A 15,325-nucleotide genomic window follows, 5' to 3' on the forward strand; every position below is an offset into this window, starting at 1 on the left:
AGCACAACACAACACAATTGAGGATCATCCCTCTCGTTCTTCTCTGTTTTGCCAAATCCTTGTTCCACCATAATGTTTTACCTTTCTTTGACACCTTCAGTGGACAGATTTATTCGAAAGCTTCTCTCATGTTGGTTGTGATCATCTGAGTTGTCTTCTCAGTTCCAGCAATGAATGTGATGCGCTTCCTTGGGACCGTGACTCGGGTGCTCAATTCTACTTTATACGTCACCCAATTTGTCTTCCGCGGATTCCGAAATGGTGTGGGTGGAAGTGGATCCATGCTTATTACGAAATCAATGCGTCTGTCATCCGAGAGTGTGATATCGTTTGATACTCTGCACTCTCCGGCCAAAGCCGCGATGTCAGGGGATGCCACCGTGATGTCGATGACCTCTCGCTTGATCACGTTAAAGAAAGAGGGTTCATTACCCAAATTAATGATCTGCAAATCGGTTCCTACTAGATACTCGATCCTCTTGCATTGATGTAAGAACTTCCCCAGCATATGTAGTGAGCGTTGACATCACATCCTGACATTACTCCCATGCCTTTACTTTTGGCATATTGGACAGCTCTGATGAATGTTCCACTGAGAAGCTCTTCTTTGTCGTAGGGGAAATATGCACCAAAGTACCTAATTATCTCCTTGTTGACTTTTTGTGGTTAACTTAGCCGATGTGGTGTCGCCATCACATAGGTCGTTAACCAAATTAGCCTGGAAGTCTTTTGAGCCAGAGGAAACATCTTTTGATCGATGGAAGCTCAGCGACCCTTTTCAAGGTTAGTCGCGCACCTTCCTCACATCGCTGAGGGAGGAGCAGTACTGCCTGGGCCACTCGTTCGTGTCTTCGTCGGCATAGTTCAGCCGTAACATATTACGATATACACCTACCGACTCAAAGCAAAACTTAATACCTTGCGTGGACACAGTCCTTACAGCTAGGAGCAGTTTCCTCCTAAGCTGTTCGCACTGCTCAGTATCGTAGCCGGATGGATTAGAGTCGTCACACAGGACCCATCCATAGGCTTCAATAGCCTTGGCTGTAAATGAAGCCCTAGCCGTTTCCGGCCGAGCCCCCTTTGTTGCTTTTTGTGTCGAAGAGTTAGGATCGTCCGAGGACCGCTGCCGCTTCGGTTTACCCTTAGCTGCAGGTCCCCGAACACTTGCCCGCAGGCAGTTTGCCCGAAGGCTGTTTGTTGTCCGTGGACAGGTGCTTACCCATGGGCAAGGCTTTAGCATCAGAAGGTAGCGCCGATTAAAGCTTGGGGTCAGGAGTGCTGACAGAAGGGGCCTGCTTCGGCTCGTCCTTTAAGGACTGGGTCCCAATTAGATTGGTTCCCACTTGAGTAAGTGATGAATCTGAGTCTAGACTCAGGTTCTCCATCGATGAGCTCAGGGTTGCCTGTTCACTCGGGGTTGGATCGTCACGATCGAAGTTTAACTGTGTTTGCTTAATAGGTTTATGTTTTTGTATTTTTTTCATAGTTGACTGCCATGCCCTCAATTTTTCCGGGGAAAGTAAGTCGATCTCGACAGAGCCCCTTTTTGCCAAGACAAGGCTAGTTGAAACTGGGGGTCGCCTGATACCCAGAGTTCACCGTTTATGGTCACATCTTAACCCCTGTGACCATTCAGCCCTCAGCACGGTAGTCACACCCTGGCTTGGGGTTTTGATTACCGCTTGGCTCCAGGTGTCACCTCCCGTTTCCTGGAGGATCTTTCTTACTGAGCTCCCCCACCACGACAAGGTCATCGAGGAGCGTTGCTAGCTTACATTCATAGTCAAACCAGCCGTTCCCAGTCTTTTTGCAGCTGGGGCCAATTATGTTTGTGGCCGTATTTATGATAACGTTCTTCAGGTGATTGTGAAGATAATTTGTTGATGCTTCGTCTCCAGGATCTCTATTGACTGCGGTTATTGCGGTATCCACTTCCCTCTTACAGGTGACGTGGAGGAATGTGTTGTGGATGGCTTCAGTGTTACCTCTCACCTGATTGTCAGAGGGGATTCTGGGTGGTGTTGTTATTCGAGCTCGGAGCACCATGCGAACGAAATAGTGATCCGAATCTAGATTGGCCCCCCTATATATTCTGAGATTCATCCAGGCTGAGAGGTTGCGGCGTTCGATCAACACGTAGTCGATTTCGTTGGAAGTGGTCCCGTCTGGAGGAGCCCATGTATGTCTGTGGACCATTTTCCGCGGAAACCAGGTATTTCCAACAACCATTTTGTGTGACACTGCTAATTGACTGATCCGCAGTCCGTTATCGCAGAGCCCCATAGTATTTCTTTATCTCCCTGTTGACTTGACGCTATCACATAGGCCGTTAACCAAATTTGCCTGGAAGCATTTTGAGACTACCAGGCAGAAGCAGGGTCGATCACGTCTATTGGCACACAACAGGTCAGCATGTTGGAAGTTTAAGTTCTTGATTATCCCACCAACAACTCACGGTTTTTGTAAGAGGTATATAAGTATCTTACAGCTATTGATCTAACGACTGACGCCGTTTTACAATGCTGCAAGTTTCAATAACTACGGAGCAACTTGTATATCGAATTATAGCTCATTTTTTCTTTAAAATTTGTAACATGGAAGTCACATGGGAAATGAAACAAAAAGGTGTACAACATGACTGAAATTTGCTGCGAAAATTATTAGCATTTGGAAATTCCAACTAGATGAATTACCAAACATTTTAAATATTGTTATCAACAAATATCCATGTTCAATAAAACAAAGGTTTTTCGCAACCCCTTCATTTTTCAAAAATCCGAATGGCCCCCGTTTACTGAGCGATGTGCGGATGTTTCCTATTTGTAAGCAATCGATCAGTCATATTCGGGACGTTTTAAAACGTTATCGCAGAAAATGTTGCGATTTTGAGTATTCTTGCCTAAAAAACGGAATGCTGGGTGAAACGAAGTTGCTTTTAATATCCCTAGCCGCAATGCAAAAAATCGTACGTGTCCAAAATGAAAGCGGGTTTTTTTCAACTAATCATTCAATGGTAGGATTTAAAGGATACCATTCGGCGGCCAAACGAAAGCAATACGTCAAAGCAGATTTTCCTATGGAAGCGAATGGGCAGATATGAAAATGTAGGGTGCATGCAACGTGCGTGCTCAAAAAATGCCGTGTTAGGGGAAGATATCACAACGAACTGATTCCATAGAGTTTTCATGTCCGCTCATTCTAGCTGTGTTATCCGTTGCAATCCCACTCTAAAATTCACATATCCTTTATTACCTACAAAACGGGTTGTGTGACATTAATCTTCACCAATATTTTCCATTAACTTCATTTCATCGTTGCATACTATATGCACCTGCCTTGCTGCCAATGCAAATTTTCCCTCGCAATCTATCTCACCTGAATTATCCCCTATAAGATTTCAGCAGTAAAATGCACCTGTTACGCAAACATTTGCATCCCCCGTCCCAATATACTGGCAGTAGTTGGCACGAATCGATATTATTAATAAACGCTGCCATAACTAAACATAATAAACTGAAAAAGTGCACAATAGCAAAAATGGGAAAGGCAAGGCCAATTAAACCTTGAAAGCGTTCGAACTGTGCCATCCTCGGGCAGTGGAAGTCCTAGAACGGGGTTGCAGCATCTGTCATCAGAATCCGGCATGGATGTGCAGAATAAGCATTTTCCAGGCCACAGCGTCGTGCTAGTTCTTGCCAGGGTGGTTAGACACTGAAAAACCTCTTGCCGAATGGATTCAGTAGGTCTGCTATGTTTTGAAGCGTTCAATTTAGAGATTAGTGACCTAATGGAAACAAGGGGGGAACATATATACATAAGAGAGTGCGACTGGCGGATAGTAATGGGGGTGAAATTTCGCATTTGAATCAATTTCATAACCTGGGCAGCAACTGAACAATCGACATTGATTCAGGGTTGAAAATGAAGCCCCAAATCGATATACATTCCCGTGAGGGTGATGTACTTTCCGTTTCGCCGAAATGTCCTTATTTCGGCATCCTTCAGATACATGAATGAATAAAACCCGTCTGATATCTTAACAATTAGCAGAAAAGTCAAACATTTCCTTTAGCATCGAAATACTGCTTTAAATTACCGTTCTGTTGCTTGCAAATCTTATCCAATTACTTTTATGAAAATCAAGAATACCAAGTTCTCGCGCCATTGTATCGTATTTCATCGGATTTTACTGACTTTAAAATTTACGTGTTGCCGGGAACAATAATATGGAATTTCATTAAAGTAATTCGTACAAAAGCGATTTCTTGCTTCGGTATTCGGTGGTGCGTTGCTGGGGAGTGTACTTACCAGCAACCCCCCATTGGGAAATAATCTGATAATCTCCACTGTGCACATCTTAGGGAGATTAAGGGAGGCGTAAGATTATAATAGGTTGACGGAGTGGTAAAGGTGATTCTCACGAGCCTTAACCCAGACGCATTTCTATCTAAGTCGGAATTCCAGCCTGGAAGGAAACTGTTTGTACCCTGAAGTAACTACGCGAACTGTTCCCAAAGATCTCAGCTAACGCTCGATAGCAACCGCCACAATCTCCTGATTCCATGGACAGTAAACACAGATTCCAGCTGGAATCATATCAGATACCACTATGACCAGCTTCGGAGCCATCAGTGCAAAAATAGCTTTCCTTGGCAACTTTTCACCACTTTTACCACCGCCTCGGCCTCTACCGCTTCCGTTCGACTGGTATGCCTTCCAGAAAATTGAAGTAAACGAAGAGTGAAAACAGAAATTCCGCTCAAATATTACAGTTTACATTGTGAAAAGGATATCTTGGGTCTCGGGAGGATAATTGCTTGCGGCTATTGCTCTTTTGCTAAATTTATTGTTGTTCACTTTTAATTGTTTGACGAAATCATAAAAGGGCGAATCGTGGGTGGGGAAATCCTTTTCTCGTTGTGCACTAACTTCGACCATTGGAACAGTTTTTCTTTTCTGTAATTATGAAATACTGAAAATTGGATTAAGTAGTTCAATTTTAATATTGCTTTTCAGTACAGGGTGGAGTAGAACAGCAGTGAAACCACGAAATATAGTCTCCTGGAAATGTGAGGGATGCAGACTTTATGAGGGCTGCAGTATTCAAGAAGTTAAGAAGTCATTCCAGTGGAAACTATGCATTTATCGGAAGTAAAGATTAAACTTTCATTCTAGAATTCATAACTTCTAGTCATATGGATGCTTTTAAGGATAATTTTCTATAAACAACCTTCAGCGACGCTAGGAAGATCGACTGGAGAAAGTTTGGCCAAGTAATTAAGAACAAACTGTCCGTGTGCAAATTGGTAAGATTGGTACGACAGACGAACAGGAGTCAAAGGTCGGGGCTCTGGAAAAGGCGTTCGATACCGCCTTTAAAGTCTCGTGCCCTACTAAGTACAGCAAAAAAGCACTGCCACCGTGGTGGACTGAAGATCTCTCTAGCCTCAGGAAACTGACCAGAGAAATCTTCCACATCTCCTACAGGCAAAAATATTGGCAGTCATACAAAGACTGCCTGAAGAAGAACAAGTCGGCCATCAGAACCGCCCAGAGGCCGTCTTGGTTGGACTATTGTGAGAACATCGAAAGCACCAGTGAATTCACGAGACTCAGTAAGATTCTGTCCAAGGAGCATAAGAGCCCATCCTTTCTTAAAAAGTCGGAAGGCTCCTGGACGGAATTTTCTAGCGAAACCTTGGAGCTGCTGGTTGAAGCGCGCTTTCTCGCCAGCGAGAGGGACTGTGAGTCAGAACCTTGATTGCAGGGTTTGCAGCCACCCCAGCTGTGCGAGACTATCAAATCGGTAATTACCGAGGATAAGATCGCCTGGGCCATAAACAACTTCTCCGCATATAAATCTCTAGGCCCAGATGGCATAATGCCAGTCATGTTACAGAAGCAACAGGAAAGGGTTGTGCCGTGGCTTGTTGAGATTTACCGAAGCTGCATCACTTTAGGATACGTACCACAGTCCTGGAGGCACGCATGAGTGGTTTTCATACCAAAAGCGGGCAGGCGCGGTCATGAGTCCGCGAGGGACTTTCGACCAATCAGCTTGACCTCTTTTGGGCTGAAGACCCTAGAGCGCGTCCTGGACATTCACTTAAGGACGATTATGGAGAGAACGCCTTTCTACAACATCATTGAAGCAGCATTGCGAAAGGTGTACCTGTGGGCCGCAAGATGCGGACTCGGCATAAACCCAACAAAAACGCAACTTATGCTATTCACCACCAACACAAGTATACCTGAATTCCATATATCACGACTGAATGAACAAAGATTGGTTCTTTCCTCTAATGTAAAGTATCTGGGTGTAATCTTGGATTCAAAGCTAAATTGGGGATTGAGATTCTATGCCTGCAAGAGAACATTTGCAAAGAAATGGGTTCTCCGGCCGAGGATGGTTCTCTGGATGTACACCGCTGTAGTGCGTCCGATCCTAACGTACGGCTCTATTGTATGCTGACAGACTTCGTAAGTCCGGATGCTGGGTAGCGAAGTCTTACAGCGACAGTAACATCCTCGACGAAGTACGTCTAACCAGAGTAAAGTGGAAGACCAGCAGCGTGTTGCAAGGTTATGACTCAGTATTCTTTACCGACGGATCAAAGATGGCCTGTGAATTCGGTGCGGAGGTTTTCTCGAATACACACAGTGTATCCAAGTCGTATGATCTCCCAGGTTTCGCCAGTGTATTCCAGGCGGAAGTACTGCCGATATTGGAAGTCTGTCGATGGCTGCAGCGAGATTCGAGCCCAAGCGTAACATAGCCATTCTGACCGACAGCCAAGTGGCCATCGAAGCCTTGCACTCAGTGACATCTTCCAAGCTGGTGGAACAGTGCAGAGACCCGCTGAACCGTCTGGGAGGCACGCTCAAGGTCACCCTCCGCTGGGTTCCCTGACATAGGAACATAGAGGGGAATGAGCGGGCTGACGGGTTGGTCAGGCGAGGCTTTGATCTTGGCAGCCCTTCGGTGAATACAGTCGGTGTTCCACTGGAGGCTGTCGGGGTCTGTCTACTCGCACAACCTAGCAGCCGCGGGCCTAAGATGGTGAAGGCTTATGAGCTATGCCAAGTGAAGAAGAATTTAGCCCACTTATAATATAGCCCGATCACGAGAGCTCCTTTGCCAGACGCGTGCAAATGCATTCAAGATTACGGCGGTCTGCACAAGGCACTGGCCCATAGGGGACCATGCCTCTAGGCTCGGCATACCCTACAATTCGCATTGCCGATGCTGCGGAGAAAGAAGGAAAACCCCGCTCTGGCTAGAGTCAGGCTACAGACACTGGGTAAACCCTACAGGGTGAAGTAAAATAACAGTGAAAACACGGAAAATTTTCATTCTAGAATTCATAACTTCTAGTTATATGGATGCTTCTAAGGCTCAATAGTTAGATAGGTTAACCACTAACCTAAACAAAGAAAGATCATGAATTTAAAATTAGGGTATAACAAAGAAATTAATAAGGATGACATGCTTTGAGCCAGAAGAAGCCCTCCTCGCGACACATTACCAATTCGAAACCACTCTAGAGCCACCAATCACTAAGTAGTTTGCGAGGAAAAAATTTCAAATTTTCAAAGCGCTTTTGCGGCGTCACCTAAATAGGGAAAAATAGGCCAACGAGACATACATGCGATTCCTGACAGTTTAGACCTCTTTTAGCATCCACCGTATGAGATAAACTCTAGTGAAACCTCATCGTCTAAACCAGAACAGATAAGCTTTTAGTGAACTTAATCCTGATCGCCGCCTCGAATAGTAGGAATGACACTTAACTGAAACAGCAAGCGCCAGTCAATGAAGGCAAAGAATGATAGACCCATACGACTCCCAGAGGTAGGACATTTTCTTAATAAAATTGAAATCGTCCTGTGAGTTGGGGCTAAATTACTTACTCAAGACATTCCCTGCTTGTTGTAAGAGGCGGCTAAAAGGGATAGAAATTTGTGAGCTAGCAACCTGCAAATTTTGAAACTTTACTGCTACCGAAACTACAACAACGCTTCGGATTGGGACTGACGGCAACCTTTGGTTATCAGAAACGGACTATAATTGGTTTCTGAAATCTAAGGAAGCTCTTCGACAACGGCAGCGAGGGTCCCCAAAATGCTCGCTTTCTGCAACTTGAGCGGGATTTCCAGTGATATAAACTGGACATTTTGGACCTAAGCGAAGTAAGATTGCCAAACAAATGGCAATTTGCTTTTGTACTCTGGAAAGCCAAGTGGTAGCAGACGCGAATCTGATGCCGAGTTGCTTTTGACGGCTACAGCAAAGTGCGCTATCTTGACCTGGGAGCTGGTTTCTGACAGACTTTTAACTGCTAGATGTCTGTCCTGGTTAAGGGGCATCACAGTTGTACAATGCTACGCACCAACGGAGACTTACGATATAATGGAGAAAGATGCTTTCTGTGGGCAATTAAAAGCGGTTCAGGGGAAGCTTAACAAAAATGACATTGTGATCTCCATGTTTGAATATCAAGCGGGATCTGACAACATTTTGCTCCGAAATGGATGGGGAAACATTGTCTTCGCGACCGTAATAGTAATGGTGGAAGGTTCGTAGATTTCTACAACCTCCACTGAGAATATCGATAAGCATTGGGCCACCATCAAAAATGCTCTTATCTTGGGTGCTATACAGGCCATCGGCCACGTCTCAAAAGAACGTCATAACACCTGGCTGACTGCGGAATCGTGGATCGATGAATGGAATGGGTTGAAGGCTCTACTGACCGCTGCGAGTGATGGCGCCCGTGACGCGCTCGAACTCCGATACTGAACGAAATTCCGAGAAGTTCTGCGTAATGTACGCCGTGACAAAAGAGAATTTTCGATTGGGCTGACCAGGGAAGCGGAAGATGCCGCAGATCACAATGATTTCAGAAGTGTATACCTCGTCACGAAAGAGCTTGCATGTGGTCACAAATCGTTCGATGGTCCTGTGAAGGACGCCAACGATCGACTTCTCATCTATAATGATGAACAACTGAAGAGATCCAAAGAACACTTCACTAAGATCCTTAACAGTATTATATCCGGTGAGATTCTTCCTCCTATTGTAGGTGAATTGGCTACTCACCGTAACCGGACTGTTCCTACAAACAGAAGAGATATCATTTCAGTCATCAATGCACTCAAAAGGAGTAAAGCCACTGGACTTGACGGTCTCCCCGCAGAACTCATCGCTACACCTGTAGTTACTACAGATCTCCTGTTTCCACTTGTACGAAAATTCTGGGAATCCGTGACCTTTATAAGAGAGTGAAAGAAAGGGATGATCGTCTAGACCCCAAAGAAGGGGACCCGTTTCAAGTGTGACAATTGGAGGGGTATCTGTGTACTCTTTGCCGTGGCAAATAATTCTGGAACGCACTAAAGAACTTCTCAAAAGCGTAATCGACAGAAAGCAGGCTGGTTTCCGTTCTGGTTCCTCCTACATCAACCACATCAAAACCTTACGAATAATTTTGGAACAGGGCGCGGAATTTAGATCTTTGCTGCATTTGCTCTTCGTCGATTTCGAAAAAGCTTTCCATAACGTGATCACGGAGTGTATCTGGAATGCTCTACCTAGCAGGGCATTCCGGAGAAACCAATAGCTATTATCAGAGCAACATATGATGGTGTGCAAATGTCGCATGCTGCACCGAGGTAAAATCTCGGAGGATTTTAAGGTCCAAAGCGAGGATTTTGAGGCTAAATGGCTCTGGATTTAGAAAGAGAGACAAGTAGAGTTAGCCTGAAGATAGGCACCAGCAAAACTAAGGTTCTCAGTCTGATGGGTCATCGCACTCTCGCTATCTGCTAATGAACAGAGCACCAAAAATGTCATGTTGTATATCTAGGAAGCATGGTTTCTGCCGACGCCGGCCCAAACTAGATGTTGCCCGTCGCGTTAACAGTGCTAGATCTGCTTTCGCTGTCCTGTTTGAAATCATCAAATGTAATTTTCTCAACAACGATCAATGAGTCAATATAGGCTCGGATCACTAACTTGTAGGTATACTGCTTCGGGCTCGAATTATAACACCGCCTTGAATCGCCCTCTGACAATCAGGTGCGGGTGAATACTGAAACCATTCACAACAAAGCCACAATTACCAAGTAGCCACCAACAAATGTCAAAATTAAGACCAGCTTCGGAAAGTACTAATCGAGGCCTTTCATGTGATACCTCACATGACTAGATTTGGTGAAAAAAATTTGTTCCCCATTTTGTAAATATGGGGACCCCCCCTAAATTCCACGTAGAATGATGCAACTCACTCTATACTTGAGCGTTCACAGTTCCCACCTTGCCCCCAAATTTCCCTATAACTGTCCCCGAGACAAATGCGTGTAACAGACAGACGGACAAACAAACACTAAGCCGATTTTAATAAGGTTTTGTTTTACGCAAAACCTTAAAAAGTGAGTTAATTACCCGAATTGCGAATCAGCAGAGCGATTCCTACCTGATACTCTAATAGTCTTGATCTTCTTGCGTTGGTGTTGGAACTTCCCCAACATATGTGGTGGACGTTGACATCACATCCACGTCATGGGGAAAATATGCAGAATACCATGTGGTGTCTCTATCACAAAGGCCGTTAACCAAATTAGCCTGGAAGACTTTTGAGACCAGCATGCAGGAGCGGAGTCTACATACAACACGTGAGCACGTCGGAAGTTTAAGTGCTTGAGGACCTTCACTAGCAAGCAAGGCTCTTATATGAGGTATATAAATGTCTTGCAGCTAGCGTACCAGCTAACAACCAACCCCGTCATTTTTCTAAGATGAGTGATTGCTTTTTTCCCACCCTGTAAAAACAGGAGGCAAAGTTAGCGCCTAGTTGCGAAAGTTCCTCAAATGGAACGCAAACGTTACCAGAGGCGTCAAAATCGCAAAGAAATATAAATTCCATCAACATATAATTACCGCTTCGAAAGCCAACAGTAACAGCCTCACACAATCGAAAGTTGGCACTAACGACGGTGCTCATAACAAAACTGAAATGATGGCGATGCCATTGCCACATATTCCTGACGAAGGCGAACGTAATGAGCATCTGCTCCGGATTCGTCTGCAATTTTTCCATCTTCTCCGCTCCTTCGAAACAATACCGCATGGAAATTTCATTCTTTCACGGCTGATTGTAACTGACAGCCTATTGTTTAATGCAGCGAGTAATTAAATTAACCACGGATGCTGATAACAATGCGGCTGAAATTGTGCAAACAGGGACGCTTAGCTGCAGTCCCGTGCATCGGTAGGTGGTGTTGTTGGTGTTATCCTGCCGTGGCGCATATATTCAGTAATTGCAATTGATGTTGTTAACGGGGACTGGCTGCTGGTTGAATCCTGTACCAGTCAACTAGGCAGATGCTCAGGGCGTTTGTATCTATTTTCGGAGGAGTCCTATCTGTGATCATTTCCACATTACGCCTACCAGCTCTGATTAAACGGCATTTCAGCTGAAAATCCACTGATTTTGCATTGATTTTGGTATTTCCGCATTTAGAGGTGGCTGTTCCGGAAATAGCTAATGATATGCTTATTACTCATTCCGTGCAATTTGTCTATTAAGGGTGTGATATCTAAATTAGTTAAATCCGCCTTTGGGGACGTTTTTTTAGGGAATTCGGCACTCGAACTTGAGTAGTAAAGAAATCTGTGAGTTTCGTTTTTCATTTAATTGTGAACAGTGATTTGCATTTAATACATAGCGTTTGTTTCTTATTTCTAGCCTAAATGTAGCTTATCTACCATAATTATATATTAAAACGGGGGTGGCTATTACAATGTTTGACCTGCCCGAGCTTCTCTGACATTACTTTAAATTACTTTTCACTTTAATCTTGACAATTTATGATTAAAAAAAATGGACATACATTTGGAAAAAAACTGCGCCTGCACCTAGAACGCGAGAAGGCTTATCTATCTTCTAACTTAATCTAATCTAATAAATATTAGGTTGTTGCACATGAAATGGCCGATTTGGTAATCAAGTGAAGTTAGCTGCTATTTTGCTGCATCAAACCACCACCAATTGGCGCTGTTGGTGTCGGATAATGAATTATAAATACTCCTACATTTAATCAAGGAGTCATTTCAGTTTTGACCACCATTGTGATAACAGTGAATAGAAAGAAAAAATGATGGAAAAGAGCCAAGAACGTATACTTTTTCTGTAAGAGTTCAATCTTGGTCATAAAGCAGCGGAGGTGACCAAGAACATTAACAGCGCATTTGGAGCTGATACAATAAGTGAACGAATCATATGGCGGTGGTTTGAAAAATTCCGGTCAGGCGACGTAAACCTTCAAAGTGAACCACGTGCACATTCAGGACAATCGATTGACAACGACGAGCTGCCTTTGCTAGTCGAATCTGACACATGTCAGTCTATGAGAGACATTGCATAGAAACTGGGCGTACACTATTCGACAGTTTCCCGGCACTTGCAACAACTTGGAAAGGTGAAAAAGCTCCACAAATGGGTTCCGCATGACGTCGCAAAACATGGTGCTTCGAGTGGAAATTTGCCGTTCTTTACTCACTCGCAACAGAAGCGATCCCTTTTTGCACAGAATAGTGACATGTGATGAAAAGTGTATATTATACGACAATCGTCGCCGATCAGCACAATGGCTAGATGCTGATGAACCACCAAAGCATATGCCGAAACCGAGCCTCCATCCAAAGAAGGTAATGGTGACTGTTTGGTGGTCTACAGCTGGAGTTATCCACTATTCTTTTTTGGAACCTGGAGAAACGATAAATGCACAGAAATACTCGAGGAAAACCAAAAATTGAGTATTCAACGGCCGAGATTGATCAACAGAGATGGTGTGATACTCTTTCACGACAATGTACGACCTAAAAGTTGAACGAATTGCAGTATGAGACTTTGCCTCATCCACCATATTCACCGGACCTTTCGCCAACCGACTACCACTTTTTTAAGCATTTGGGTCATTTTTTGGCAGAAAAACAATTTAGAAACGAACAGGCTGTCAAAATTGCCTTCGACGAATTTATCAACACGCGACAGTTGGACTTCTACAAAACGGGCATACATGCTCTTGAATCTCGCTGGGAGAAGTGTTTTGAATCGACTGGCGCCTACTTTGATTAAATAAATAAATTTTTGTAAACTTTACACTCATTTCAAATTTTAGTACCAAAACATTTGGAACAACCTAATAATACTTAAATCTAATGCTTACATCTAATTTTTTAACTCGCACTTCTTCATAGCTTTGGTCGAGCAAGAGATCCATGTAGGGGCTCCGTAGCAAAGAATCGGTTTTATGAGGACTTTGTCGGCTTAGATTTAGTGCAAAGACCTTTTATGAAGAATAGAGTAGATATTTCTTAGTGCACCGCGTGCTCTGCTGAGAGCAAGATTAAGGTGAGGGTCGAATGGTAGGTGTTCATGAAATATCATTCCCAAGTATTTATTTTTTTTTAACTGTTCACTACGGTATTCCCGATGCGTAGTTTTAAGTGTTAAGCTTTTTTATGGATACATCTAGATCCCAAGTATCTGGATTTTCCCCGAAGAGTAATAACCTGTGTTTTGGCCTCGTTGATTTTTATCCCCCAGGTCTGGCAATATATGCAGAGATCTAATAAGTATTTCTCGATAGCATTAGCTGCCTTCCCGGTTCAGAGGCTCGACGAGAAGATGAGCGTGTCGTCAGCGAACTGTAATAGTTCTGTGCCGCTTTCTGGGATTGGAGCGTCGGCCGTGAAAATGTTGTAGAGTGTAGGTCCTAATTGGCTTTGAATATGGATGCATTTTTCGAGGGCAACCCCATTTCAGTTTTTTTTCCAAAGCGCCCCAGTAAGTGTACCGTGAGTTAAAGTCCCCACCAAAAATTAAATATTTAGATTTTGACTGGAGATCATTCAAGATTTGGCCAAGCTTTGTGACATCTGAGCCACCGCCTGTTTGGTTTCCATGGCCTCGGCATATTTTTAGTCCAGCCAGCTTCCCTTCTCGCAACCATGTCCTTGTATGCCGGGCATCCTCAGTAGTTGGCGAGATGTCTGGACTGGTCGTAATTGCAGCAAGTTGGTTTGTCAGCGGTGCGACTTGGGCATTCCCCCCTCACATGGGCTTTCGCGCACCTCACGCACCGGTGCACGATGGAGCAATTGAGAGCGATATGCCCGAAGTTTTGGCAGTTGTAGCACTGTACTTCTTAACATGCTCGAATTTCCCAAGCGAAATTTTCTGGTGGAGAATATATTTCACCTTAAACGCTTCATTGAGCTCTTGTTCTAGCTCGAAAGTAGCCATGAACAGCCCCGATTGCAATTTCAATGGAAGTGCCGGGTTCTGGCTGTGCAGAAGCTTGTCGACTCGCGTGACTAGATTCGACACGCTTTTCACCTTTAGGTATCAGATACTCTTCATTGAGTTCGCCCATTATGTCAGCCGGGTCTGTCTCTCTGTGAAGACCACGGATGACTAAGGATTGAGTCCTTAAAGCTGGTGGGGTACTGGTTGTGGATGAAGTTGAATTCGCCGAATCCTCTTCCTCTTCTTGGATGACGACTTCAAAGCACATCTCTCCATCTTGGTGATGTTGTTGCTCGTTCTGTTGTTGTTGCTTCACATATTGTTCTTGATGTTGCCGTTGTTCACGTTCACGTTTTTCATGTTGCAGATGTTGCCGTTGCTGCTGCTCCGACGTTGCGATTGGCATCCTCCCTTCGATGGATGCCAAGCAATTTTAATTCAATGTTCTGTCCAGAACGTATACTTCCTTCTAGTTCTTAACAGTTCTCGATCAGCTTCCGCTCTTGATGACTGTTCGCTTCGAGAACTCGGAACAAACCGAAATCTGTGAGGTTTGTCTTATTGTATTTGAATAGGGTCTCATTCTTAGCAAAACACAACTGAGCAGTAGCAATAATCTTAATTTGCTAAGAATATGGCTCCTAGAGAGTCAGAAGATAAATTCAGTATTAAGCTGAATTTTATCTTTAGTGGAAAGCAGATCTAATTCCATAATTTTTTTTTGTTTTTTGACTTCCCTAGATTCGAAGCCCTAGGTAGAAACTGGTACTTCTAGGAACTTCAATAAAAACTCGACATTGAATGAACACATCCAGCTTAATTGCGCCGACGGCATTGTGAACTTTTCAATACTTTCACACTAAAATAAAATGTATTTCCATTATTGCGAAACTATGTAGCCTGGAGTTCGGAAGTAATGAAGTCTAAACGAGAACATAAACATGAACCAAGTCCTTCTTTCCCTCAATGCTCCGCGCCACTTGCCAAGGGAGAAGCAATCAAAGTTCACT

General features: G+C 44.0%; 1 protein-coding gene across 1 annotated transcript; it reads right to left on the bottom strand.

Moving 5' to 3' along the window:
• Window positions 1-14,277: 14,277 nt before the first annotated feature.
• On the bottom strand, window positions 14,278-14,721 carry LOC119646978 (dendritic arbor reduction protein 1-like). The gene has a single exon (XM_038047693.1). The coding sequence runs from the start codon at window positions 14,719-14,721 to the stop codon at window positions 14,278-14,280; it is 444 nt and encodes a 147-aa protein (XP_037903621.1).
• Between the last annotated feature and the right edge of the window lie 604 nt (window positions 14,722-15,325).

The sequence above is a fragment of the Hermetia illucens genome, chromosome 1 (genome assembly GCF_905115235.1).
Source record: "Hermetia illucens chromosome 1, iHerIll2.2.curated.20191125, whole genome shotgun sequence".
NCBI lineage: Eukaryota > Metazoa > Arthropoda > Insecta > Diptera > Stratiomyidae > Hermetia > Hermetia illucens.